The 25,974-nt window shown below is 41.0% G+C and overlaps 1 protein-coding gene across 1 annotated transcript; it reads right to left on the bottom strand.

Annotated features, from left to right (window-relative positions):
* Positions 1 to 11: 11 nt before the first annotated feature.
* On the bottom strand, positions 12 to 25,543 carry LOC129168125 (G1/S-specific cyclin-D2-like). The gene is made up of 5 exons (XM_054753035.1): positions 24,803 to 25,543; positions 23,905 to 24,120; positions 16,613 to 16,772; positions 5,128 to 5,276; positions 12 to 2,032 (listed from the first exon to the last, which is right to left on the bottom strand). The coding sequence occupies exons 1-5, from the start codon at positions 24,995 to 24,997 to the stop codon at positions 1,886 to 1,888; spliced, it is 867 nt and encodes a 288-aa protein (XP_054609010.1). The 5' UTR covers positions 24,998 to 25,543; the 3' UTR covers positions 12 to 1,885.
* Between the last annotated feature and the right edge of the window lie 431 nt (positions 25,544 to 25,974).

The following is a 25,974-nucleotide window of genomic DNA, read 5'->3' on the forward strand; positions in this document are numbered from 1 at the left end:
TCTTGTGATTTTTAGCCAATTTATTGATAAATTGTTGAGGTACACTGTGTGGTTGCAAATGGGGACACCAAACAACATTCTGGTGGTACCTCAAAAGAAAAGATTCCACTTAATTCCAACGAACTGATTTGAAACAGGCAGCTGAAGTCAAAGGATGGAAAGAAAAATAATTTGTTCTTTTGGATGTATCATACAGTACAGGGCGTTTTGAGCAGCACCACACGTGTGAAATGTCTTGGGGATTTTTTTGGAATCTGATAGCAGGCATTTTCTTTTTTTTTATTATTTAAAAAGACAAAGCATCCTGCTCCCTAAAATTCTGAAACAAAACGTGTGTGACAAAGTGTGATGAGGTAACGCTCTATCCGTCCAAATTACCTGAGGTACACAAACAATTACCAGGTAAGCAGCAAGAATACAACAGATTATAAAGATACACAAAACAGGAATAATCCAAAGATCGGCAAAACACGAGTACTTCCAGTCCCGCACCAAACTGTGACGTTCCCTCCAGTACACTTACAAGACTCACACACAAAAAAAGCAAAAAAACAAAAAAAAGACTCGTAAGTATACAACAAAAAAGTAATACATAATAGCAGCAAACGACTGAATCACAATTAGGCATCTTTGTTTAAGACTAGAAAAGAAAAGCTTTGTAGCAGCAAAGACAATGACGTGTAGAAACGTGTCACTTTGGAATGAGCTCTTTCCCCTTAGACATCTTTTCAAAGCAAACACACGCATTTCAGGATTAAAGCAAATGACGTTTGGGGCAAATGTGTGATATGTACAACGGTCACACATTGAAGAGAAGGAGCTGACAAAGAGTCAAATAAAGACAGGATATTCAGAACTACAGGAAGGTTTGGCTATGAGTGAACAATTCAAGTACGATTAAATAACTTGCTAATATTCAAAGGAAATATTCTGTGTGTAGTCGATCACCTGCCGGGGGTGCAGTTTTCATGACCCTGTGGGAATCCAGCCCAAAAAAAGAAAATCAAATAACTTATAGGAAAAACTAGAACCAAAACCAAAACCAAAATGAAAATGAAAAAAAGCCCCGAATACACCAAATGAACTCTCCTCGCCCACCATCCCCTTAGCATTCTTAAGGAGTGTGTTTTCAAAGTGCATCAATGTCGTTTCTATCCCTCCTCGCTCCAAAATTCCAAAACTTGGTGATAGGAGAAACTGCAGCAATGCTAAACAGCATCCCGGGACGTCGAAACCTGGAGTTCGTCCTCCTCCTGCAGCGACGCCTTTAGCTTACATTCCTGCCCTTTTGGCCCGAGCGTCCATCACAACTCTACTGTCACGACTCAAAACCTGCGTCTGTGCCCTCGCCACCTTCATGAAACCTGCGACTCTTCCTCCTTTCTCCACAAACACACACGTGCGCGCACACACACCTACCCACCCTCGCCTCTCCCGGACCGCCGACGTGACGACTTCCCGTGTGAGCAGGCCCAGCCTGCTGCTCCGCTTCCGCGTAACGTGGTGCTTTCAATGCTCAGGTGGAATCCCCGCATGAAACTGTGAGTGATTAACTGTACGCTTAAGATGCAAAATGAGTAACAAGTAAATACTAGCTAACATACACTATCATAGTTTTTGCCGTCAAAAGAAATATGTATATTTCATAAAAGTAAGCTATTTGTCTTCAAGTATGAAAATATATTCAGGTTTCCACGGTGGAAAACCTAAGGCACTATCAAGTTTCAAGATTCTTAAATACCTTGTTTGATTACATGTGGCACATACAAAACAAGTGAGTGAAGGGAGGGGGGCGGGGCAAACAAAAAGGGGAAATTTCTTAAATGCTAAAAGTTCATGGATTGTCGCTGGAGCTCCCTCCCCCTCACGGGGAAGACGTGGGAGTTCATAAGTTGACGTCGCGCACGTCTGTCGGGGTGCTGGACTGGTCCTGCTGCTCCCTGGACTTGGTGACCCCGCCGCCCCGGTTCTCCTGCTGCAGGCTGGCGGCCAGCACGCGCTCGATCTGCTCCTGGCACGCCCTCAGACAGTCCTGCAACACACACCAGCACTTAGTCAAGATAACATCTTGACAACACGCTTGCATCGCAGCACGCTGTAAAAAATCAACTCTTCTACACACAAAGCAATGACATTTTCTTGTCTTGCTGTGCTATCATGTTTCTGATAAATACACCACATGATGGCGCTGTTATTAATTCCATTAAGTGGGACTGACTTGAAATCTCTCACACAGCCCATTTTACAAATCCCACTTTTAAGATGTACTCACTAGGAACCCCCCCACCACCACTCACTTGTCCCATCAGTTCTATTCTGCTGTGTTACTGCAATTTCTATGACTTTGTGGACTATTTCCAGTCTTACCTAGAGTGGTTCTGATTATTTTGTGCAAGGTTGCCACTGTCATGACTGACTTGCAAGCAGGAATTAAATGACACCTTCTTTTCTACTGTATTACTACAATTTCTCTGACTTTGTGGACTACTTACAGTCTTACCTGGAGTTGTTCTGATTATTTTGTGCAAGGTTGTCGCCGTTATTAATGGCTTGCAAGCACGGCAATGAATTAAATTATCCCTATTCTTCTATATTACCGCAACTTTTAGGACTTTGTGGACTATTTTGAGTCTTATCATCGAGTGGTTCTGATTGTTTTATGCAAGGTTGCTGGTGTTAATGATATGAAATTGGGGTGATGGCATGATCTAAATGACAACTTATATTCTGCTGGGTTACTTAAATTTCTATGACTTGTGGACTATTTTCAGTCTTATTTGGAGTCATTCTGATCGTTTATGACATTACTTGCGAACAGGGCAATTACATTGATGAAATGACACCACCCAATCTGCTGTGTTACTCAAACTTCTATGACTGTGTACTATTTCAAGTCTTATCACCTGTTGTGCAAGGTTGCTGCTGTCATTCACTTTCACAAAAGCAGCGATCACATAAATAAGTGACACCTTCTACTCTGATGTATTACTGCAATTTCTATGATTTCGTGGAATATTTCCAATCTTAATCAGGAATCGCTCTGATTACACATTTTGTGCAAGTTTGCCATGCTTGCACAAAAAGAGGTGATAGTTTGACTTATGCAAAAGATATTTATGGCACATTTTATACCTGGGGGGGGGGGGTCCCATGCGGTCACATGCGTGGCATACCAGCTGGGAATTATAAGAGCGGAGCTAGGTGGTCCAGAACAATGGTACAAGCCACATGAGGTCCTCAGAGGTCTCTTGTCCAAGTGGAGGTCCAGAAGACCTACTATACCCCCCCCCAGCCAAGCTCGCACAGTTTGGGGTTTAAAGAGTGACGCTAGGACAGTATGAGCGGATGTTATTGGACATCTTTCTTTAAAAACCCGCCCCCCTCCTCCCCCGCAGACGTGGGAGGTCGCCAGTCGGCCGCAAGCCGACTGCTTCAAGAATGTGCCGCCGCTCGCAAAGAGGGGGTGCGGGGGCGAGGGGGAAGGGGTTCACATAACATTCCTTTGAAATGTACGGATAATTGGAACCCGATGGAGCTGCCTGTTGTGACGGCGGAGGAGGTTGTGGGGCCTGCGTCGCCGTGGCAACGCCACCACAAAGCTCGCCAGCGGCACTCCTCCGCCTTTTTAGGATTGGCAGTGCAAGATGAGGTCGCCGCTGACGAGTGTTAATTGTGAACAAACATGACGGCGAGGTTTTACTCAAGTTTAGTCTGATGGAGAGTAAACTTCAGAAAATCAACAATCAAGGGAAAGTAAGCCCTCGTTTAAAAACAAACCATCACTGCTCAACATTCGCTCAGCTTTGCAGGTCATTACATTTGTGTTTTTATTCAATAGCCGTATTTTATTTATTTGTTATGGACGTTATTTTCATGTCTGTTTCTCTTTCAACAAGTCAGCTGCAGATTTTGACTCTTTGACTGATTTTGGCTTATTTTAAAGTCTTTGTGGTGATTTATTTTATGTAATGTGATAGTTCTATCTAACTGCCGTGGAGCGATCGCATTGATTACATGACATGTCTTTATTTGGGCGAGCAATTTTGACTGGATTGTTTGAGACTTTCTACTCTATTTTTAATTTTTCAATGAAAGGAGACGGTTATTCTATATACCTGGCGAGGAGCAATCATTAATTATATGACACATGACACAGATTTGCTACTTTGTGGATTGTTTTGGAGCCTTTCTATGTCTTCCATTTCTAAATAAAAAGGTGACTGTTCTTGTACTGTATATACAGTAACAGGTGAGGAGCGATCGCATCAATTATACAACACTTTATAATTGACTGAGTGCGCCGCAGGTTTTGACTATGTTGATTGAGTTTTTCCTACTCTTCTATATCGATTGAGTTTTGTTCCAAAAGGTGACATTATCGTATATAACTGTCGAGGAGCGATCACATTAATTATGATGACACGTGCGCAGGTTTCGACTTTGTAGATTGTTTAGGAGCTTTTCTGTACGCTTGTATTTTGGCCGAGTTCTTTTATAAAAGATGACAGTTTCTGAGTGTAACTGGTGAGGAGCGATCACATTAATGATACAACACGTCCTCATTTGAGCGAGTGCGTCGCAGGTTTCAACTTTGTGGATTGTTTGAGTCTTTCTACTCTTCTAAATAGAAGTATTGAGCTTTTGTTACAAGAGATGACGTTGTCGTATCTAACTGGGGAAGAACAATTGCGTGAATTACAGTTAATGACACAGGCTACAAGTTTTGACTTTGTGGATTTTGGATTTCTATTCTTCTTGGAATCTTTCTATTTGGACTAAGTTCTTTTCTAAAAGGTGAGGGTTATCGTATGTAACTGACTCCAAGTGGTGTGTCCCAGTAGGTGTTTCTCAGCAACTAAAGTAAAATACAGCCCTTTTTTAGAAAAGACGTATTCCTGAGCTGTGTGGTGAGCATGTTCCTCCACCAGGAGGGGCAAAGCGCTCTACAGTAGGAGCGCAGAAACTGCATGTTTGCGACCGCAAGAATGTGGGCTGTGAGTTTTAAGGAGACATTCCCACTCTGCTGCTGCTCGTTATAGCAGCAGGCCGGCTTCCACCCAGGAGGATAAACAACTCCAATGTCGCTCCTCTTTGCTCCCTAGCGTCCACACGGGGCGGCGCGCTTACCACTTCTGTGTTGGTGATCTTGGCCAACAGATCGGTCAGGTTGTCTCGAGCCAGCCTCTGGTCGCTGTGGTCTAGCTGCAGGCCACAGACGGCGGCCCCCATGCTGCCGCTGGCGATCATGGAGGGGGGGTTCATGGCGAGCCGGTCGTCTGGTAGAGAAAGATGATTTAGGATAAGCAACAAGAAACACGGCAGCAGTGCACACACATGCTCCACTTTCACACGGTCTGAATTTCCAACACAGGATGAAACTTGTGCTTTTTTCCCCCCCTTGGAGAAAAAGTCTTGATTAGAAAAACAGGGCAGGAATCCTCCTACCCGCCTCGCCTGGGCTTCTGGGAACGAGTCATTACAGTCTACGTCTGGAAGACTGAGCCTTAACGGGACGGAAGGACACTGCACCGACGACTCAAGCAACCACGTTTGCAAGCACAACCCGACCGCTGGTCCCCCATTTTGGAGCTGAAACAGCTTCGCCCTTGTGACATCACAGGTGTTCCACACCAAACATACCCAAGCACGCCTTTACGGACCAGGCTTTGTGCCCTTCCAGCATCCAAAGTCTTGCTAAGACTCAAAGCCAAAGCATTCTAGTCTATTCTAATTCTACTTTGAACATTTAAATGAAGTTGTGGTGTTACAGCATTTGGTATGTTTCTACCCAATGGGGACGAGACATATTTAAACTTCAGCAAAGTTCTCCGCCTCATTAAACATGTAGGCTTTCAGGGGCGGATCTAGCTTTTTTTGAAAAGACGGGGTATGGCTGAGGCCGTAGGCCGAGGCGCTGGAAATGGAGCGGGGGTCTGGTGGCCCTCCCCCAGAAATTTTGTTTAAATTAGACTTCATTTCCTGCAATCTGGTGATATCTGAGGCCAATTTTATGTCCTTAATTTCAAGAGATTGTTGTTATTTTTATCCTTAGAATATATCGTTTAAGCCAAAACATTCTATTTATAAAATGACCGGTACTAGGAGAAACCCATTTTAGCTCAATTTCCTGAAATATTTTCCAATCTGAAGGAGCTGTAAATTCCGAGGACTTGCGTATAATTTTATGTCACTGGGGATCGCTTTTCTAGTTCATTTTCATTGAGAATTGACAACAGTTTTTCTTATAGTCATGATGCCAGAACCTTTATTTTGCACCTCCACCTGAATGGCCATGTATAGCACTCGTTCAATGTCCAATGTAAATGATCAGCCTGACAGTGGGTTCAGGAATAGCATGCGTCTCGGTTGCATTCTGCATATGCGTATGCGTCCACCACGCGCCCATAATTCAGAACATGTACCTTCACTGGGACTGGGTGACTGGAACACCCCCCACACCCCCCTCTAAATCCGCGCCTGGCTTTTATGATCTTCATATACTTATATTTACACTTATTTATGCTTCTGTGGCATGAATATGTCTCCTTGTGGGCGTCAACATGCACAGCTCCCTTTGGCTTCTTCTCCTGTGAATTTAAAGGTCATTAGTCCTCCACTGAGAAACAAGTAGAGTAGAACACGATGGTATTGAGGCATTTACAGGCACTGTAAAAAGCTGCCAAATGAGCGCAACAACTTGCATGACTAACTAACTTATTGATGTGCGTGTGTCCACAACAGCAGTCTGGCTTCTCCCAGGGCCAGCTGTCCATAGGGGGAGCTCCTCCAGCACAAGCACAACATCTCAACTCCTCAGAAAAGTTACAAACATTTACATTACTGCACAACCACAGTAGGCTGCCTCTTTCTCTCTACTCACTGTGGCCACTCACCAGAAGCAAACCACTAAAAACACACCCACACGCATACAGTATATACAAGTACTTCTGCATGTATGTGTGTGTATATGTATTTATGTAAGTACAGTATGTATGTACACACACAAAATGCACATATACACAGGTACACACACTCCTGCATACATATGTAGGTGGGTCTGTATGTACACATACAGTATATACATATTTCTACATACATATGCACACAAACACACACACAATATGCACATGTAGACATACACAAGTATATACACACATACAGTGCATATCTATACTTGGGGTGGGAATCTCTGGCCACATCACGATTCGATTACGACGCACAGGCCTGCAATGCGATGATAAAACAATCGATGAATCTTTTTTGGTGATCAACAGTTTGTCAAATTTTTATGCATCATTTTTTCTATGTATAATTTCTTTTTACTCAGTGTGTAAATAAAGACTTCTGAATTCAAACAAAAATCCTGAGCAGAGAATATCTGACAAGAATATTTTTACTGTATAGCAAAGTCAAAAACAGCTTTAATGCAAAATACAAATGACTGCACCAACAGCTCTCATACAAGAATAATGCTTGCAGACTTCAGCATATGATAAATAACACAAAAAAAACTAGGCAGCCCTTATTCACAAATAATACAAATGACTAGGCCACAAGCAATCAACATGCTTCTGCAACATTACTGGCATTATATTATATGGCTCTCATTCATTCCTCTGGCTTGTAGCACATGAGACGCTAGCTTCCAGCCATCAGTAATTTTCTGAGTTGGGTGGAAAATGAGTTATCACTTGCTCAATGGTTCTCTGGTCAGCAGCAACTTGAGCTTGCTGTTTTTCCTCCTGGTTCGAGTGGAAACGTGCTATATGGTTTTTCATATTTGTCGTGTTCCCAAAATATTTGGAGCTTGTACGACAAAGCTTGCATATTGTCTGGTTCATTTTTACCTTCAACTACGTGAAAGCCAAAGTGCTTCCAGACACTCGCTTTAAACCCAGAATGTGCGGGTCGGAGTTTACACTCGGCCGCTCTGGTAGCGTCATGGGGGGGCCACCATAAACTGTCCGGGCGGCACTTCCGCTTTCCGTCTTTTTGTTCCGTCAGCAGTGATTATTGACATTTATGAATTTGATGAATAGTCGTCAATGACCGCATCGCGATGCATCTAAGCATTATTTCCCCCACCCCTAACCTACAGTCAAACCTGTCTATAACGGCCACTGAAGGGAAACGGCAAAAGTGGCCGCTATGGACAGGTTGGCGGCCATTTTGAATTTGTGTGCACACATATTAGCATGTATTCACAAAAAGACTGGAGCAAAACCAAGAGACATAGGGGAAAACGCTGACACAAATGCTACATAAACAGGTAGGTAAATCTAGGTAACAGCTCCGGTGAGGAAACTAGTAATATCAATAACAACAATGAACCACCACCGCACATTCGACGGCGCTGGCCTTTTATCCGCCACAAATGTTAATTGACCGCAGCTGCGCAGCCACCAGGCATGAAGCAGCTGCCTCTTCCTCCCCGGAGAAGGCACAGCCCGCCAATGAGAGCGCAGGACAGGGGACGCTCACAGAGCGTCACAAATTTCCATCTTTGATTTTTTTTAAAACACGATTTTAAAAGCAAGAAATAAAAAATTTTAGTGAACGAGCCCGAGGATATATGTACTGTACAGGATACGCGTGAAGCAGTCATGAATGGGTGTGTGCGTGAACAATTGAGTGCGGAGGAGGTGCGAAGATAATCATAAACTAAAAATACCATCGCTCCTTTCTTATTGAATGGGCTTCTAATCTCTAATTAGTCGGCAATTAAGTGATATTTTAGATGTTTTATTCAGGTGTTTTGGCTATTTTAGAATCTATTCACGGCATTGCAAAGTGGGAAGATTACCGTTTTGGCCGTCATTGAATCTTTTCAGGGTGGCATTGCAAAATAAGAAGACGGCTTTTTTATGTCCAACTAGGACTCAGTAATTAAAGTCTACACACGACAGCTTCATTGCTTAAAAAACGAAAGTTTTTCGTGCATGAAGCTTCTGCTTGAGTCGGCATTTTGGCCGCTATATGCGGTCAGATATTGACCAAGGGATACAAAACGGGTGGCCGCTGGCTGCGTTAGACAGGTGATCGCTATACACAGGGTCTAAAACACGTAAATTTTCTGCGGTGGGGATTTTTTTTTTTTCAGTGGCCGCTATAGGCAGGTGGCCGTTCTATACAGGTGGCTGCTAAGACAGATTTGACTGTATATATAGTACATACGTACACACACATCATACATCATACGTCACTTCCTGTTGTACGGAAAGGACGCTCACGGAAAAGCTCCGTCCACTATTACCGGAGTTTTAAACTCTTGCGACCTTGGTGAATACAGTTTGTGATCACAACTTGTGATTACAACTCTGCAAGTGAGTGCTGAGACTTCTGCCTCAATTCGGACCCGCGAGTGGACTAAACTCACCAAAAGAGACAATCAGGTGGAGCCGACAGCCGTTACAAGCAAGCTATCATGCTAGCCGCGGTTTGAAGCCTGATTTCAATAACAGGATAACATTTGGAGTTTTCCTGTGCAGCTTTTTCGGCCCACGAGGACTGGTGGGACTTTGGTGAGATACTGGTGAGAGATAAACTCGCCGTTATAACGAAGATTAATCACCGAAGGCATTGCACCACAAGTCAACGGCTAACTGACGGCGTTACCAAGCAACAGTAACAATGTCAAAGGCTCGAGGGAAAAGAAGCGCAACAAGCGGTGGCTCTAGCAGTTCTGGTCGAAGTACTCCAGATTCAGTCATATATACGGAAGATGTCGAACAGATTCCTGAGACAACTGGAGGTGCTCACCTATTACCACAACCGCCGCCGAGACCCTACAAGGATGACACAGTTAACCAGTTGACACACCTGAGTGGAAATATAGACAAAACAACAGCGACAGCCTTGCAGAAGGTTAAACACCGCGCAAACAAGCAAGAAAGAAGTTCAATGGAAAAGAGTGAGTATACCATGGCGAAAACCATGGAGGATTATGGAAAACAGATGCAGCAACTTGTGGAGAATTCCAACTCCCTGCATAAACTAACTTACAGTTTGCTAGAGACTACCAACGCCATACAAAGAGAAATGCAAGTTCAGAGAGAAGCATTTCAAAATGAAATGGGGATATTAAGGAACGAAATGCAAGGTCTGAGAGTGGAGAATAAAAAATTACAGGAAAGTTATGATGCACTGGGAGCCACTCTCAAAAATGAATGTGAAGAAAAGGATAAAATCATTGAGAAGCTGAAAAACACCATAGATGACATGGATCAGAACACACGAATGAATGACGTGGTCGTGACGGGACTTCGAATCAAACCAAGGTCCTATGCCAGAGCAGTGGCGAATACTGAAGAACCAGACGAAAGGGATGTCGCCTCAACAGAGCAACAAGTTGTTGATTTTTTGCAATCGAAGGAGGTGGATGTAGACATCCAATCTATTGATACTTGCATCCCACTGTATGGGAGGAACCGTACTACACCCGTCATCATCGTCAAATTCACCAACAGGAAATACAAGGTTGCTCTGCTGAAACAGGGAAAGAAGCTGAAAGGAACAAATGTCTACATGAATGACCACCTGACCAAGCGCAACGCTGAGATTGCGAAGAAAGCACGTGATCTGAGGAAGCAAGGAAAGATTCAAGGAACATGGAGTGCAAACTGCAAAATCTTCATCAAAGCAAATGGAGGACCAGAGGCCAGAGTTCTTGCTGTCAAAGACATCAAGGACCTAGAAAGATATTGAGGTCTCCCAACATGGGGGAAAACAGCTTTAATATGCTACAAGAAGATCTACAATTGGACACTTTTCACTTTACAGATCACAAACAATTGGATATGGAAAAAGACATTGATCCAGACTCAAATTTTTTCTCTCACATTACAAACGACTGCCGTTATTATACGGAGGAGCAATACAACAACATCTTCATCAACGACGACAAGTTATCCATCATACATATAAACAGCAGAAGCTTGAACGCAAACTTTACTAATATTAAACAATATTTGAATCAATTCAAAGAACCTTTCAAAGTTATAGCAATCTCAGAAACTTGGATTAATGCTAACAAAGGAATGGACTTCGAGCTGGAAGGATATGAAATGACGTGTGCAAACAGGAACAATGCAAATGGAGGAGGTGTGGCCGTATACGTGGACAAACATTTGAACTACAAAATGGTAAAGAATATGTCATTTGTCATTGATAACATTTTAGAATGTATAACAATTGAAATCTGTAAAGAAAAAAGCAAAAATGTGTTAATAAGTTGTGTGTACAGAACTCCAAAGTCAAAGATTGGAATGTTTGAGGATTGGATTAAGACAACGTTTACAGACATAGGTCAAAAAAATATTTTTATATGTGGAGACTTCAATATTGACCTCTTGAACTCACACAAGTGCAAGGAAATAGATGACTTTATAGATACAATGTATAGCTTGAGTTTATATCCTAAAATCATTAGACCAAGTAGAATAACAGAGCACTGTGCCACCCTCATCGATAATATATTCACCAATGACTTTGATAACAACACCATCAGTGGCCTGCTAATTAGTGACATCAGTGATGATCTTCCAGTGTTTACAATCTACAATGAACATTATAAGAAAAAACAGGCGGAGGCAAAAAAGACTTTTCAAAGATTGCGTACAGAGGACAACATCCGTGCCTTCAAGATAGGACTAGAAGAACAAAGTTGGGAGAGTGTCTACAGTGCAACAGATGTGGACGAGGCATATGACAGCTTCCTTGGTACTTATATGGAGCTCTACGATAAGAACTGTCCCTGGCAAGAAAAGCCCAAGAAGCAAAAGAAAAACCAGCAGCCATGGATGACAAAAGGACTAAAAAACGCCTGTAAGAAGAAGAACACATTATACAGGACATTTATCATTCAACAGACTAAAGAAGCAGAACAAAAGTATAAGACATACAAAAACAAGTTGACAACTATCTTGAGAGTGTGTAAGAGGGAATATTATAGTCACGTACTAAATAAGAACAAAAATAACATGAGAGCAACTTGGGGCATCTTATATAGTATTATAAAGAACAACGTTAAGAAAGCAGACTATCCTCCCTATTTCATGGTTGGAAACACTTACAGGAATGACATGAATGCGGTAGCTGAAATGTTTAATGAATATTTTGTAAATATTGGACAAAAACTGGAAGAAGAAATTCCAAAACAAGACACAATTGATGAAGGGATTGATATTATTGATAGGAATCTTAATTCTATGTTTCTCACTGCTGTAACCAAAAAGGAGATCACTGACATTGTTAACCATTTTAAGGCAAAAACATCAACTGATTGTCATGGAATCGAAATGGAAACAATTAAAAGGGTCATCAATGAGATCGCAGACCCGTTAACATATATTAGTAACTTATCATTTCAGACTGGAATATTTCCAAGCAAAATGAAAACAGCCAAGGTGGTTCCAATTTTCAAAAAAGGAGACAAACACCAATTTACAAATTATCGACCAGTTTCCTTGTTACCACAATTCTCGAAAATTGTGGAGAAGCTATTTAATAATAGGTTGGACAAATTTATTAATAAGAATGAATTATTGGCAAGTAGTCAATATGGTTACAGAGCCAACATTTCAACTTCTATGGCACTGATGGAAATCACGGAGGAAATCACTACTGCCATAGACAACAGAAGATGCGCAGCTGTATTCATGGATCTGACAAAAGCCTTCCATACAATTAATCACAATATCTTAATTTCAAAATTAGAAAGGTACGGAATTAGAGGTTTAGTCTTAAATTGGGTTAAAAGCTACCTAGCAAAGAGGAAACAATTTGTAAAGCTCGGAGAATATACATCTGGGAGTCTACACAATACGTGTGGAGTACCACAGGGGTCCATACTGGGACCAAAACTGTTTAACTTGTACATTAACGACATTTGCAAAGTAACTAATAACTTAAAATTGGTCTTATTCGCCGATGATACCACCGCTTTCTGTTCTGGTGAAAGCACACAAGAACTCATTAAAAAGGTCAAGGATGAAACGGTCATATTAAAATCATGGTTTGACAAGAATAGATTATCCCTGAATTTAAGTAAAACTAAAATAATGCTATTTGGTAATAGTAGAAAGGACACGTACGACCAAATACAAATTAATGGAACGGATATTGAAAAAGTGGAAGAATATAAATTCCTTGGGGTTATAATAGATGAAAAAATGAGTTGGAAATCTCATATTAAATATATACAGCAAAAGGTGGCGAGAAATATCTCTATATTGAATAAAGCAAAATATGTTCTTGATCAAAAATCACTCCACACTCTGTACTGTTCCTTAGTATTACCATATCTAATGTATTGTGTGGAGATATGGGGAAATAATTACAAAAGCAATCTTCACTCACTCACTGTACTGCAAAAAAGATCTGTGAGGATCATTCATAATGCCAAGTATAGAGAACATACAAACCCTTTATTTTTAAAATCACAGATATTAAAATTCGCAGATTTAGTACACTTTCAAACCGCTAGAATAATGTATAAAGTTAATAATAACTCGTTACCCAAAAATCTAATTAAGTATTTCTCAATCAGAGAGGAGAAATATGATCTTAGAGGAAAATTAAACCTAAAACATTTATATGCGAGATCAACGCTGAAAACCCACAGCATTTCCGTGTGTGGAATTAAATGATGGAACGGATTGAGTAAAGAACTCAAACAATGTACAGAGATGAGCAAATTCAAAAAACAATACAAGCAGTTGATGTTTGCTAAATACAAGGCAGAAGAGTCCTGATTGTTCTGTCAGGTTTGTTATTTTATTTTTTTATTTTTTATTTTATTTTTTTTTTTTTATTTAATTAAATTTTATTTTTTATTTATTTATTTATTTATTTTTGTATAATTTTCTTTGTTGTGTTTAAAAAAAAAAAAAGCTTTGTTCTTATTTATTTATTTATTTAGTATTGTCATCATTATTATCATTATTATGAATGTTCTTTCTTTTTTTTGGGGGGGGGGGGGGGGGGCTATCTCACCGTTATCTATTATGTGTTATCCTGATTATCACTGAAAACATGACATGGAATCCAGGAAGTGAACTACATGTACTGTACTAGATGTAGAATGGATGGGGGGTAGGATTAAATAAGCTTTGCTTCTTCCTACTCCTTTTGGACATGTGGAACTGTCAAAGAATGATTCACGAGATGTATTCCATTGTAACCTTCATGTTCAAATAAACTAAACCAAACCAAACATATATACACTCCTGATCAAAATCTTAAGACCAGTTGAAAAATTGCTATTTGCATTTTGCACATTTGGATCTTAATGAAGTTTTAAGTAGAGCTACAATATGCAAAAACAAGAAGGGTGAGTGACACAAAAAACATTTTGAGAAAGTAATTTATTGAAAACAACAATTAAACTGAAATAGGCTGTTTATCAGCTGATCAAAAGTTTAAGACCACAGGCTATAAAAGCCAAAATCTATTCAAAATGTTGACGTCGTGTCATCATTCCCACTGTCAGGCCCTCCTGATGGTAAAGCTAAGAAGCTTTCTCTTTTTCAACGTGGTGGGATTGTGGAGCTGCATAAGCAAGGCCTCTTGCAGCGTGCCATGGCTGCTGAGGTTGGGCAGTAAATCAGTCATTCTACATTTTTGGAAAGATCCTGAGCATTATGGAACAAAAAAGTCAAGTGGTAGACCCCCACCCCCCACCCCAAAAAAAAAAAATCACACCTGCGCTGAGCCGAGGATCCCATTGGCTGTCCATCAAGACACAGGGCGGTCTTCCACCCACATGAAGGCCTTACTGGTGCCGACTGCAGCGCAATAACCATCAGACGCCATCTGCAGGAAAAGGCTTTAAAATACAAAAAATGAATTCAAAGACCTCGTCTCCTTCAACGCCACAAAAGTGCCAGTTTAGACTTTGCCAGGGAGCATAAAAAAATGGGACATTGAAAGATGGAAAAAAGTTTAATCTCTGATGAGAAAAAATGTGACCTTGACGGTCCAGATGGCTTCCAACGTTACTGGCATGACAAGGAGATCCCACCTGAGATGTTTTCTACCCGGCACAGTGGAGGGGGGTCCATCATGTTCTGGGGTGCTTTTTCATTCAGTGGAACACCGGAGCTTCAGGTGGTGCGGGGTCGTCAAACGGATGCAGATGTTGCAGCGGGCGTCCCTCATGACCGAGGACCCTCGTCTGTGTGGTACCAGCTGGGTTCTTCAACAGGACAACGCTGCAGGTCACAATGCTGGCTTGACCAAGGACTTCTTCAGGGAGAATAACATCACTCTTTTGGACCATCCTGCATGTTCCCTTCATTTAAATCCCATAGAGAACATTTGGGGATGGATGGCAAGGGAAGTTTATAAAAATGGCCATCAGTTCCAGACAGTTGATGTCCTTGGTGAAGAAATCTTCACCACTTGGAGCAATGTTCCCACTAGCCTCCTGGAAACACTCGCATCAAGCATGCCCAAAGCCATCTTGGAAGTGATGAACAAGAACGGTGGAGCTCCTCATTACTGAGTCCTACTGAGAACATTTTTGGTTCTGGTTTGGAGAGTTTGTTATTTTTTGAGCGATGGTCTTAAACTTTTGATCAGCTGATAAACAACCTATTGCAGTTTGATTGTTGTTTTCAATAATTTGCTTTTTCAAAATGCTTTTTGTCTCACTCCCCCTTCTTGTTTTGCATATTATAGCTCTACTTAAAACCTCATTAAGATCCAAATGTGCAAAATGCAAATTCTAGCAACTTTTCAACTGGTCTTAAGATTTTGATCAGGAGTGTATACACACACACACACACACACACACACACACACACACACAGTGTCTCACAAGTCCTTTCACTCAACACTTTCCAGCAGGAAGATGCTTTGACAAGGTGTAATGTGTACCTGTAGGTTTTGTACGTACAATCCTGTATGCCTGTCATTCTTTCTTCATGTGTAAAAACTGAATTTAAAATGTTTGTAATACGTGTGAGTGGCATATTCCAGGATTTAAAATTTTCATTTTGTGCAGTTTTTCACCATTTGCAGGAAATAGTGAGGACCAGCTGTACATGGATGGTGTGAGGCTAAATGACGGTACTAACTGTCTCTAGCTGATGGGAGTGACCTCCTTTGCTGCATTTCCTGCCATTGAAAGAGCAGTGAGGTGGCGCCGGCAGACAAAGCGTGACGTTAAATGCAACGTCGGATCAGTGCTGCTGTCCAGGATATGAAAATCTTAGCGGGATTCCTAGCACAGGCAGCGGAATGCCAAATGACAACAGAGAGAGAAAAAAAGCGGGGGGGGAGTTTATTTTGGACATGAGGCCAAGGAGGAAGGAAGGAAGGAAGAAAGATCACGGGACCGTCACCATGACTTTTTCAACCTGGAGACTTCCCTGTCAACAAATAACACGGATGAGGAGGAGGAGGAGGAGAGGGGGTGTCAGTGTGATAGGCGAGAAGAACATGGTGGGCCTGCAGTCAAGTCAGCGATTGTGGGGATAAGAGAGGCGAGAAATAAGTCACATGCATCGATGACTCATGATGGGGGAATGCTAGCACGCGTGGGAGCGCTTGCAGACAGGGGGGAGGGAGGATGGGGGAGTGAAGGCAGGAGGTAAGGTCAAGGTTGGACTACCTGTGGCGCAGAGGGCGATGAAGGTCTGCGTGTGCTTGCGGACCATGGCCACTTTCTCCTTGGGGAGGGGCAGACGGCGTATGATGTGCTCCACGAAGTCATTGGGGATGACCGCCGCCATGTTCCACTTCAACTTGCCCAGCACCACCAGCTCCCAATCCTGAAACATCCACAACACTTAATCTACACCTACGTCTTTTCCGTCTTTCTATTCTTTTCCATCAAGAAAATCACCTTAAACTCTCCTCCTCGGACCTTAACTCATTCAATACAAAAGACGTATTTATACGTTTTCATAAACCCAAACGCCCCATCCCAACAGCGTATTTATTCATCTTTTATGTTTTTTTGCACCAGAGGCAAAAAGAGGTGATTATGCAACCCTCCATTACTGCATTAACACTTCAGAGCTTTTAAGCCATAAAAACGGCCACAAGGTGGCAGAAGTGCATTTGATAAGAGCTCGGCATTAACTGACAAATCACACATGACAGGGAGGAGGAAGTGTGAGCATGGGGAGTGTGCCGTGCACAAGGTTATGCACTGTAGGGACATTTTAACATGCACACACACACACGTGTGTGAGTTATCACTACATATACCATCACTATAACCGTGATCATGGTGTTATATTTGTAAATACTTTATTTTGATGTAAAACAACCCCTTTTTGTGTTGTTTGTGTTAGTATAGTTGTTTAGATATTTGGGCGGTCACAAAAACAAAAAACATTTGTGGGAAAGTGAAAGTTATGCTAGAAATGCATCTTCACAAAAAGCTGGCTTAGCCCCTTCTGTAGTTGGGCACTGATATTTTCCTGAAACTTACCTATGTTCTACTGCTGATTACTGAAGAACAGAAAAAAGGTAGAAACAAACTTTTTTTTCTGATAAAAGACGAGAGTCTAATCTTTGTTTTTGTTTATACAGCCATAGAACACAATATTCTGTGAGCCTTGAAAGATCAGTCAAAATAGTCGAAAAGAGCCAGCACTGAAGGGGTTGTCTTTTGAAAAATGGCTGGGATTGAATGAGTTAATGATGAATAATAATGATAATTGTGACTTATTCTAAATGTACACACATTGTTCACGCGCGTGTGTATGGGTGTGAAAAAAAATCTGGACCGCCACAAATACAATTGGCAGCTGGTATACGTCCATCGAGGACCAACAAGACAACATGGCGGCGAGTTGGCGGCACTTATGACGGCGGATGCTGCAAATGAGACGTGGGATTCCACCCCAATGTCCTCCAACATCATGTAAACTTAAGTGAACCAGTCCTGAAATCAAGTCCGCTTTATACAATGTCACCACAAGCCCACACGCTATCTTATCATCTGCGTGCCTTTCTCATTCCTCACATCCTTTGTGTGCACAGCGGCGGCATGTGACGTACTGCTCCGAGGCAGCAAGGCAGCAGGCGTCTTCTTTCCTGTCACATGCCTGGTGCCCCCTCAGATTTTCATTCATTTTTAGTAAAATTTAACGTTACATTACACCTGACTGGATGTACGGCGCCCGCAAAATCTAATAATTATCGTTTGGCAGCTGTTGATTATTGAGTACGGTGCATTGCTGCCCCCACAGGACTGTAGTGGAACTGCAATGTATGACTGTTGCAATAAACATTTCACTGGCCTTTTTTTTTTTTTTTTTTTTTTTTATTGGCCCACAGCACATTTTACAAAGAACAAACCCACCATAAATTGAAAAAATTTAATAATAATAAAGTCAAAATATTAAAAATCAAGGGTTGTAATCTAATGAAAAAAGTTATAATGTTACGAGATCAACATTGTTATATTATGAGGGGAAAAAATAACGTCAATTTAGTAGCATAAAGGTGAAATATTAAAAAAAAAACGTTATTTCCTAAAAGTTGTAATATTCTGAAAAGCAAACAAAATAAACAAAGTTGTCGTCATTTTTAGAAAATTAGGTTGTGGAAAAAGTTACAATGTTACCAAGTCTAAATATTATGGGAATAAAGTCATCATTACGACAACAAAATTTACAAAAAGAAAGTTTAATTAGGTGGATAAAAAAAACAGCAGAAATGGAAGATAGCAATTTTCAGAGAAAAAACTTGCAGTATTATGTCAAAAAATGGCATTTTAGTAGCATCATTTGAAATATTACAGAAAAAAAAATTTTTTAATGAGAAACAAAGCAAAATGGGGAAAAGTTATAGGTTATAGTTATTATAGGAATAAAGTAAAAAAAATATGGGAATAAAGTAATCATAGTAAAGTAAGTTTTACTAAAATTATTTAAGATGAAAGTTGAAATATTTGGGGAAATTTAAAAAAATAAAACAGCAAAAATGGGGAAAAAAGACCAAAGAGTAAAGTTGACAATAATAATATGCTATGTGACAAAGCTAAAATGCATTGAAATTCAGTGTATATACCTGTAACTTATCTACATGTGTTACAAAATATCAAAGTGGCAAAGATGCATCCTTTCATTTTTCACTATGTGGACCTTGCTGGGACATGTTTGGACCCCCCTGCTCGAAGGCAAGCGTCTCCAACAGGTTGCCCGCGAGCCCCCCTTTCTGAGCTCGCCACAGGGCCAAAGGATTATGTACATAAAGTACTTTGACATTTTCATAACATACGACAGTTTGCCATATTCAGCAAACAAAAGGACATCGTTATTTTTTTTCCACAGTTAAAAATGTTTGTTTTGGCAAAATTTGCTCTCAAGGCTAGAGACCCCTTACCTAATGAGGCTATTTCATTTCTTCGTATAGTACAGTGCTCCCTCGCATTTCGTTAATTCATCCCAAAAGGTCTGAAAAACCCGAAACAAACGAAAACTAAGACAATTTTTCCCATAGCAAATTAATGTAAGTCCAATCTGTTCCGTTCCAGACACCCAAAATATTAACAAAATACATTTTATAGAAAATCAATGAGTTTTACATTCATAAAACAATGCGACATAAATACACTGCTCAAAAAAATTAGAGGAACACTTTGAAAACACATCAGATCTAAACTGGGGTAAAAATGATGTTGAATATGTTTCCTGATAATAAGTGGGTGATGTATTAGTAACAAAATGATGCCACATCATTTGATAGAAATGAAAATGATCATCCTATAGAGGGGGGAAATCAAAGACACCCCAAAAATGAAAGTGAAAAAATGATACAGCACACTGGTGTATTTGGCTAAAACTGTCATTGTAGCAACTCAAAATGATTCTCAGTAGTTTGTGTGGCCCCCACGTGCTTGTACGCATGCCTGACAACGTGGGGGCATGCTCCTAATGAGACTACGGATGGTGTCCTGGGGGATCTCCTCCCAGATCTGGACCAGGGCATCACTGAGGTACCTGGATGCATGGAGGAGATTCCAGGAGACAGGTAGTTACTCCAGGAGAGCTGGACAGGGCCGTAGAAGGTCCTTCAACCCTCAGCAGGATCGGTATCTGCTCCTTTGTGCAAGGAGGAACAGGATGAGCACTGCCAGAGCCCTACAAAATGACCTCCAGCAGGCCACTGGTGTGAATGTTTCTGACCAACCAATTAGAAACAGGCTCCATGAGGGTGGCCTGAGGGCCCGACGTCCTGTAGTGGGCCCTGTGCTCACTGCCCAGCACCGTAGCGCTCGATTGGCATTTGCCATAGACCACCAGAATTGGCAACTACACCACTGGTGCCCTGTGCTCTTCCCTGATGAGAGCAAGTTCAACCTGAGCACACGCGACAGACGTGAAAGAGTCTGGAGATGCCGTGGAGAACGTTATGCTGCCTGCAACATCATTCAGCATGACCGGTTTGGTGGTGGGTCAGTGATGGTCTGGGGAGGCATATCCCTGGAAGGACGCACAAACCTCTACAGGTTAGATAACGGCACCCTGACTGCTATTAGATATCGGGATGAAATCCTTGGACCCACTGTCAGAACCAACGCTGGTGCAGAGGGACCTGGGTTCCTCCTGGTCCACGACAATGCCCGACCTCATGTGGCTAGTGTATGCAGGTAGTTCCTGAAGGATGAAGGAATTGATACCATTGACTGGCCCCCACGTTCACCTGACCTAAACCCAATAGAACACCTCTGGGACATTATGTTTAGGTCCATCTGGCGCCTCCAGGTTGCTACTCAGACTGTCCAGGAGCTCATGGATGCCCTGGTCCAGATCTGGGAGGAGATCCCCAGGACACCATCCGTAGTCTCATTAGGAGCATGCCCCGACATTGTCAGGCATGCGTACAAGCACGTGGGGGCCACACAAACTACTGAGAATCATTTTGAGTTGCTACAATGACATTTTAGCTAAATGGACCAGTCTGATGCATCATTTTTTCACTTTCATTTTTGGAGTGTCTTTGATTTTCCCCCTCTATAGGGTGATCATTTTCATTTCTATCAAATGATGTGGCATCATTTTGTTACTAATACATCACCCACTTATTATCAGGAAAGATATTCAAGATAATTTTTTCCCCCAGTTTAGATCTGATGTGTTTTCGAAGTGTTCCTCTAATTTTTTTTTGAGCAGTATATAAATGAGGAATTGATCAAATTCAATCGTGGTATTCACAACTTTCTTTGGCCCCATGGCGGGTTATTTACATTAGGTTAGTATAAAAACTACACGTGCAGTGAGCCAGCAACGCGTCGGGTGCTTTGTTTGGGCACTCGATTTTTCTGGACACCCAATCATTCAAAAACTTCCCACATCGTACAAAAAGTGATGTATCATAATCATGAAGAAAATAATTACATTTCATTTATGACTTATGCATGTGTGTCAATGAACATTTGCATTTCTATCAATAATATAAATAGGGTGACTTGCGCACGCCCGCCCGCAAATATTAGCTCTGAAAGCACATTGCCGTCAAACATTTGTAGCCTTTGTCAACACTACACAGTCTGTGTGGACTTCTCATGTCATTGTCTCATTTGACTTTTAACATGGCCCACATTAACATCACTGTGTGTGTGTGTGTGTGTGTGTGTCTCTCATATCTTAGCTATATGCAAATAAGTGGAAAGACAAAGATAAGTGAGGGTGGGGCCTAATGTGACTGTACTTCCTGTTATCAAGGGCAAATATTTGCATTAGAGCGGTTGAAGTTACCGCTGCCCCTTTGAGGATTTCCTTGCTGGTGGTGCTGACACATATCCACAAGGTGAATGAAGCAAATAAACCTATTACTCAGGCTCTTGCTGCCTTTTGATTATGATTAGGATATTTTGTAAAGCAACACATGTAGATATGCTAAGAAGTTATATAGATTTCACAACAAAAAAAATGCATCTCAGCTTTGTCATATATGTGAAAAAGCCTATTATTGCTATCATATTCGCTCTTGGCTCTTTATTTTCCAAATATTTCAACTTTCATCTTAAATAATCTTTGGAATTTTTCTTTCGGAATATTATGACTTCCCATAACATTCCAACTCCCCCCCAAAGTAATTTTCAAAAAATTACAACCTCATTGTGTTTTGTTTCTCATATTACAATTAAATATTTGACATATTTTTTAAATAACATTTTTTCTTTAATATTTAAACTCTATGCTACTAATATGACTATTTTCCCACATAATTTTCCATCGTAATAATTCTGCTAGGTTTTTTAAAATTATTGTCCAAGTAAACTCGCCCTTCCCAACATCACGGTTCAAAACTTGCGGCTTCACTCTTACGGTTTATCAAAACTATATTGATGAATAAATCATGCTGTTTTGTGGTTGAAGTCAATTGTTAAAAAGTTTGCATATTTAAGCTACTTCTACGTATTTCTTGCTGAAATTAAGCACTTTCAAGCATAAAAATAGCTGAATTAACTAAAAGACAAATATAAAAGCATACAAAAGACGCATTCAAATTGTAATATGCAGTATCCTATACTGGCCACTAGGTGTCAGTAGGTGAAACATACAAGCCGGAACAACAGGCTTTTATAGCAGGTTTGGATGATCTTACAAGAGGCACAATAACAACAACATAATAAACAATCATAACACGGGCCAGCAGTAATCAGGCTAAAACTCAACCCTGAACACTTCCTGTCCACGTGTCTGGAACACATTTATTGCAACACACACAAGCTTTATTTATGTCTTAAATGTCTTACTTTCTCTTATAACTACAATATTGGGTAATTGGAGTGTGAAGGTGACTATAGGGGTGTTATTTCATGTCTAGAGGTCTCTAGTAACATTAAAAAGCATATTTAGAAGGTGGTAAACAGGTTTTCTATGCTCTAACTACAAAAATATTCCATTCATAAAGGAATCCTACTTTGTGGAAATTCACTTATCACGGTCACAATTATGAATTTATTCCCGTAGTATTTTGATTTTAATGTTCCAAAAATTACTTCTTTAATATTTTAATTTCCACCGTTATTGTTCCTCATAATATTAAGTTGTTATTCTCAACTTTTTCTTGTTTTTCTTTCTTTTTTCTCTTGGCACTTTGACGTTATTATTGTAAAATTAGTGCACATTTTTCATTTTTTCCATTGTTGCTGTTTTCTTCTTAAATTATATTTTCAGAATGTGCCGTGGGCTAAAAAAAAAGAAAAAAAAAACAAAAAACAGACGCATGTCGCAAATGGACCCCAGGTTGTAATTTGGACACCCCTGGATTGTGACAAGAGTGAAATTGCTGCCCATTGTGTGTTCCCCCACTAGCAGGAATAAACCACATCAAGCAGGTGATGGCCAACCCATCACAGCATGAATGCTGTGCTACCAAACCCGATGCACACATGCTTGCATTTAACCTGTTTGAAGCCAAGTGAATATCACTTCCTGGACAGATGCCTGCCCGAGGTCACCACCCCACCCCCCTACCCCCCTCTATGGTGCAGCTGAAAAAGCAGGCCATCCTGTGAGGATATTCAGTAATATGTAGGCTGGGACCATCAAATGGCTCATTTGTCATTTCCCCAAACAGCCATAGGCCAACACAATGGGATGCGAGGTGCCACTTCATAAAAAAAAAACTCAAATATGGCCAAGTTTGACCAGCCGAATGATTTAATGAATGAGCATCTACTTCCATGCCAATTAAATCATTACATGGATGTTTTGTTGCTTTTCATTGCTGGGGTGCAACTAAAAATGACTTCTTTTTCAATTGAATTTCAGTCTGAACACTAGATGGCATCACACGCCTCATCACAAGCAAGAATGTGGCCTTTTTTTCACACAGCACTTAAAAGGAGACTGGAAGGTTCCTGTGAAAGCATTAGCATTAGAATCAAGAAATGGCATTGATTGCCCCTGCCTGCCAGTGAAAGGGTCTTCTTACCAGCAGTTCCAGCGGCGTGATGGAGTTGTCTGTGTACATGCAAAGCTTCTCTGCTGATAGGGGCCTGCTGTCTTTCAACTTGGAGGCCAGGAACATACACACAGCAGCCAGAAGCTGCAGGAAACTTTTCCTTGTGGGCATCACCGCTAGGAATCTATCCAAATAGTTAATAGCTAAAGGGAAAACGTCTTCACTGCTCCTCTCCTCCTCACACACCTGGTAAATACAAAAGCAAATGTATATTACTCCAAGCATAAATAAAGGATTTGAATGCATTTGAACTAATATTAGCTGCTAAAGATGTGTAGGGGTTGCTTTGTATATAAAAAGATGTGCAAAAATGAAGATTTGCTGCAAAATTCGACGAGCTCAATAGGAAGTCGTTAAGCAACAAGCCACAGCCTTCAGCTTCCTTGTTCCGAAAATTAAAATACATTTATAAAGATGGTTATGAATAGATTGAATGCAATTGTGACGAAAAGTTTTGAGTCTACCATGCTGGCTGCCTGCCTGCAGCCTGGCCGCTTCTTTCAAAAATTAATAATAATTAGTGCAGTGCACAAATGTCATTTTTTGCAACAGGTAAATTAAGATGAGGGTGTCGTGCGCTTTGAGTCCGCTTCTCAATAAAAGGTGGTCATTTTAAAGCCTTTAGCAAATGTAAATAATCAAGCTAGGCTACTTCTTTTGCGGCTGAATTGTCTTCGTGGTGGAATTTCCGACTCTCCCACGCCTTTTGGTGAGTCATCCTCACCCAATTGTCACACAAGTCCGCACAAATGGACAGAAAAACATCCATTTCAGGGTGAACACTGGGCTGAATGTGCAGCAACATGCAAACAATCCACACAAAAAAACACAAGAGCTGGTTAGCTCGTTAGCATGAAAACAGACAAACCTCGTGCATCCAGCCTGCAACCATTCGTCTCATATAAGGCTGAATTTCCTTCTGGACCCGCTGGAAATATGAGCATTGAGGTAAAAACCTGTCCTCGATGGTTAATAGACTTTGCAACACTCTGTGATCATTGAGGATGTTTGGGTCAGGCTGGGCTTTCACCACCGAGTCCGACTCGAGGCAATAAAGCTCCATGACTCGGCACGCTTCTCTCTTTCCCCCCTTTCCTGTTTTGTGGCTAAATATGACGATAAAAACGATATATCTGAGACAACGGACAGGAGGAGAAGAGTCCTGGTCGAAGCATGAGACTGAGACTGCAAGGCTTGTTCCAGTCTTGCTGCCTCCGGCTTGCTCAGTCCCCCTTCTACTTCTTCTGGAGTCTCTCCGCCGTCAAGCTCACCAGCGGGAGAGGCGGGACCTCCGGTGAAGACCTTCAAAATAAAAAAAAATAATTCACATGAAAACGTTAGGAACCGACACCGTACGTCCGGTTTTAATTATGCCAGTTCATGATAACAACATATACAATAAATTTACGTGCTCCATGCTAACAAGATTTCTCACTGGTGCTGTCATTTTTCATTCCAGTTAAAAATGTTTTTTTGTATAAATGATATTGTGCTTTTTTTCTTTTCTTTTTTTTTTTTTTACAAGAGATGAGAAATATCACCTTAGGGAAAAATTTTATTCAAAACTATAACAACTCAAAAATGTTGAGCATATCAATCTGTGGAGTAAAATCATGGGACAAATCCAAATTCACAGGCAACCAAACCGAAACCTTGTTTTCTGTTTTCATGTTCCAAAAGGCCGCTTCCAGGCACACTGAAGCGCATCTCTTGGTGTTGTGTGCAGCGAGAAGTTCGTTGTTCCGTCGTTTTCGGATTAAAGTTCCAAGTTGCGTTCTGCAGTGTTTCAATTTGATATCGTCAGTTTTTTGTTTTGTTTTTCAGCAAGAGAAGAAAAATGCCACCTCTGTGAAAAATTGCATTCAAAACTAAAACTACACAAAAAAAACACTTTTAGCATAACAATACGTGCAGTAAAATAATGGAACGGATCAAGTAAGGAACTCAAACAATCTACTAAATCCAGGGTGTACTCTGCCTCTCGCCCAAAGTCAGCAGAGATAGGCTCCAGCTCACGCTGATGAGGACAAGTACTGTAGA

This window comes from Dunckerocampus dactyliophorus, chromosome 15, assembly GCF_027744805.1.
Source record: "Dunckerocampus dactyliophorus isolate RoL2022-P2 chromosome 15, RoL_Ddac_1.1, whole genome shotgun sequence".
Classification (NCBI taxonomy): domain Eukaryota; kingdom Metazoa; phylum Chordata; class Actinopteri; order Syngnathiformes; family Syngnathidae; genus Dunckerocampus; species Dunckerocampus dactyliophorus.

What these genes read in the sequence shown, in the direction of transcription:
- LOC129168125 (XM_054753035.1), bottom strand. Translation starts at nt 24,997, where the DNA reads ATGGAGCTTTATTGCCTCGAGTCGGACTCGGTGGTGAAAGCCCAGCCT. An exon ending in TTGCAGGCTGGATGCACGAG is followed by an intron (nt 24,121 to 24,802) that starts GTTTGTCTGTTT and finishes TGTATTTACCAG; the next exon opens with GTGTGTGAGGAGGAGAGGAG. An exon ending in TCACGCCGCTGGAACTGCTG is followed by an intron (nt 16,773 to 23,904) that starts GTAAGAAGACCC and finishes TGGATGTTTCAG; the next exon opens with GATTGGGAGCTGGTGGTGCT.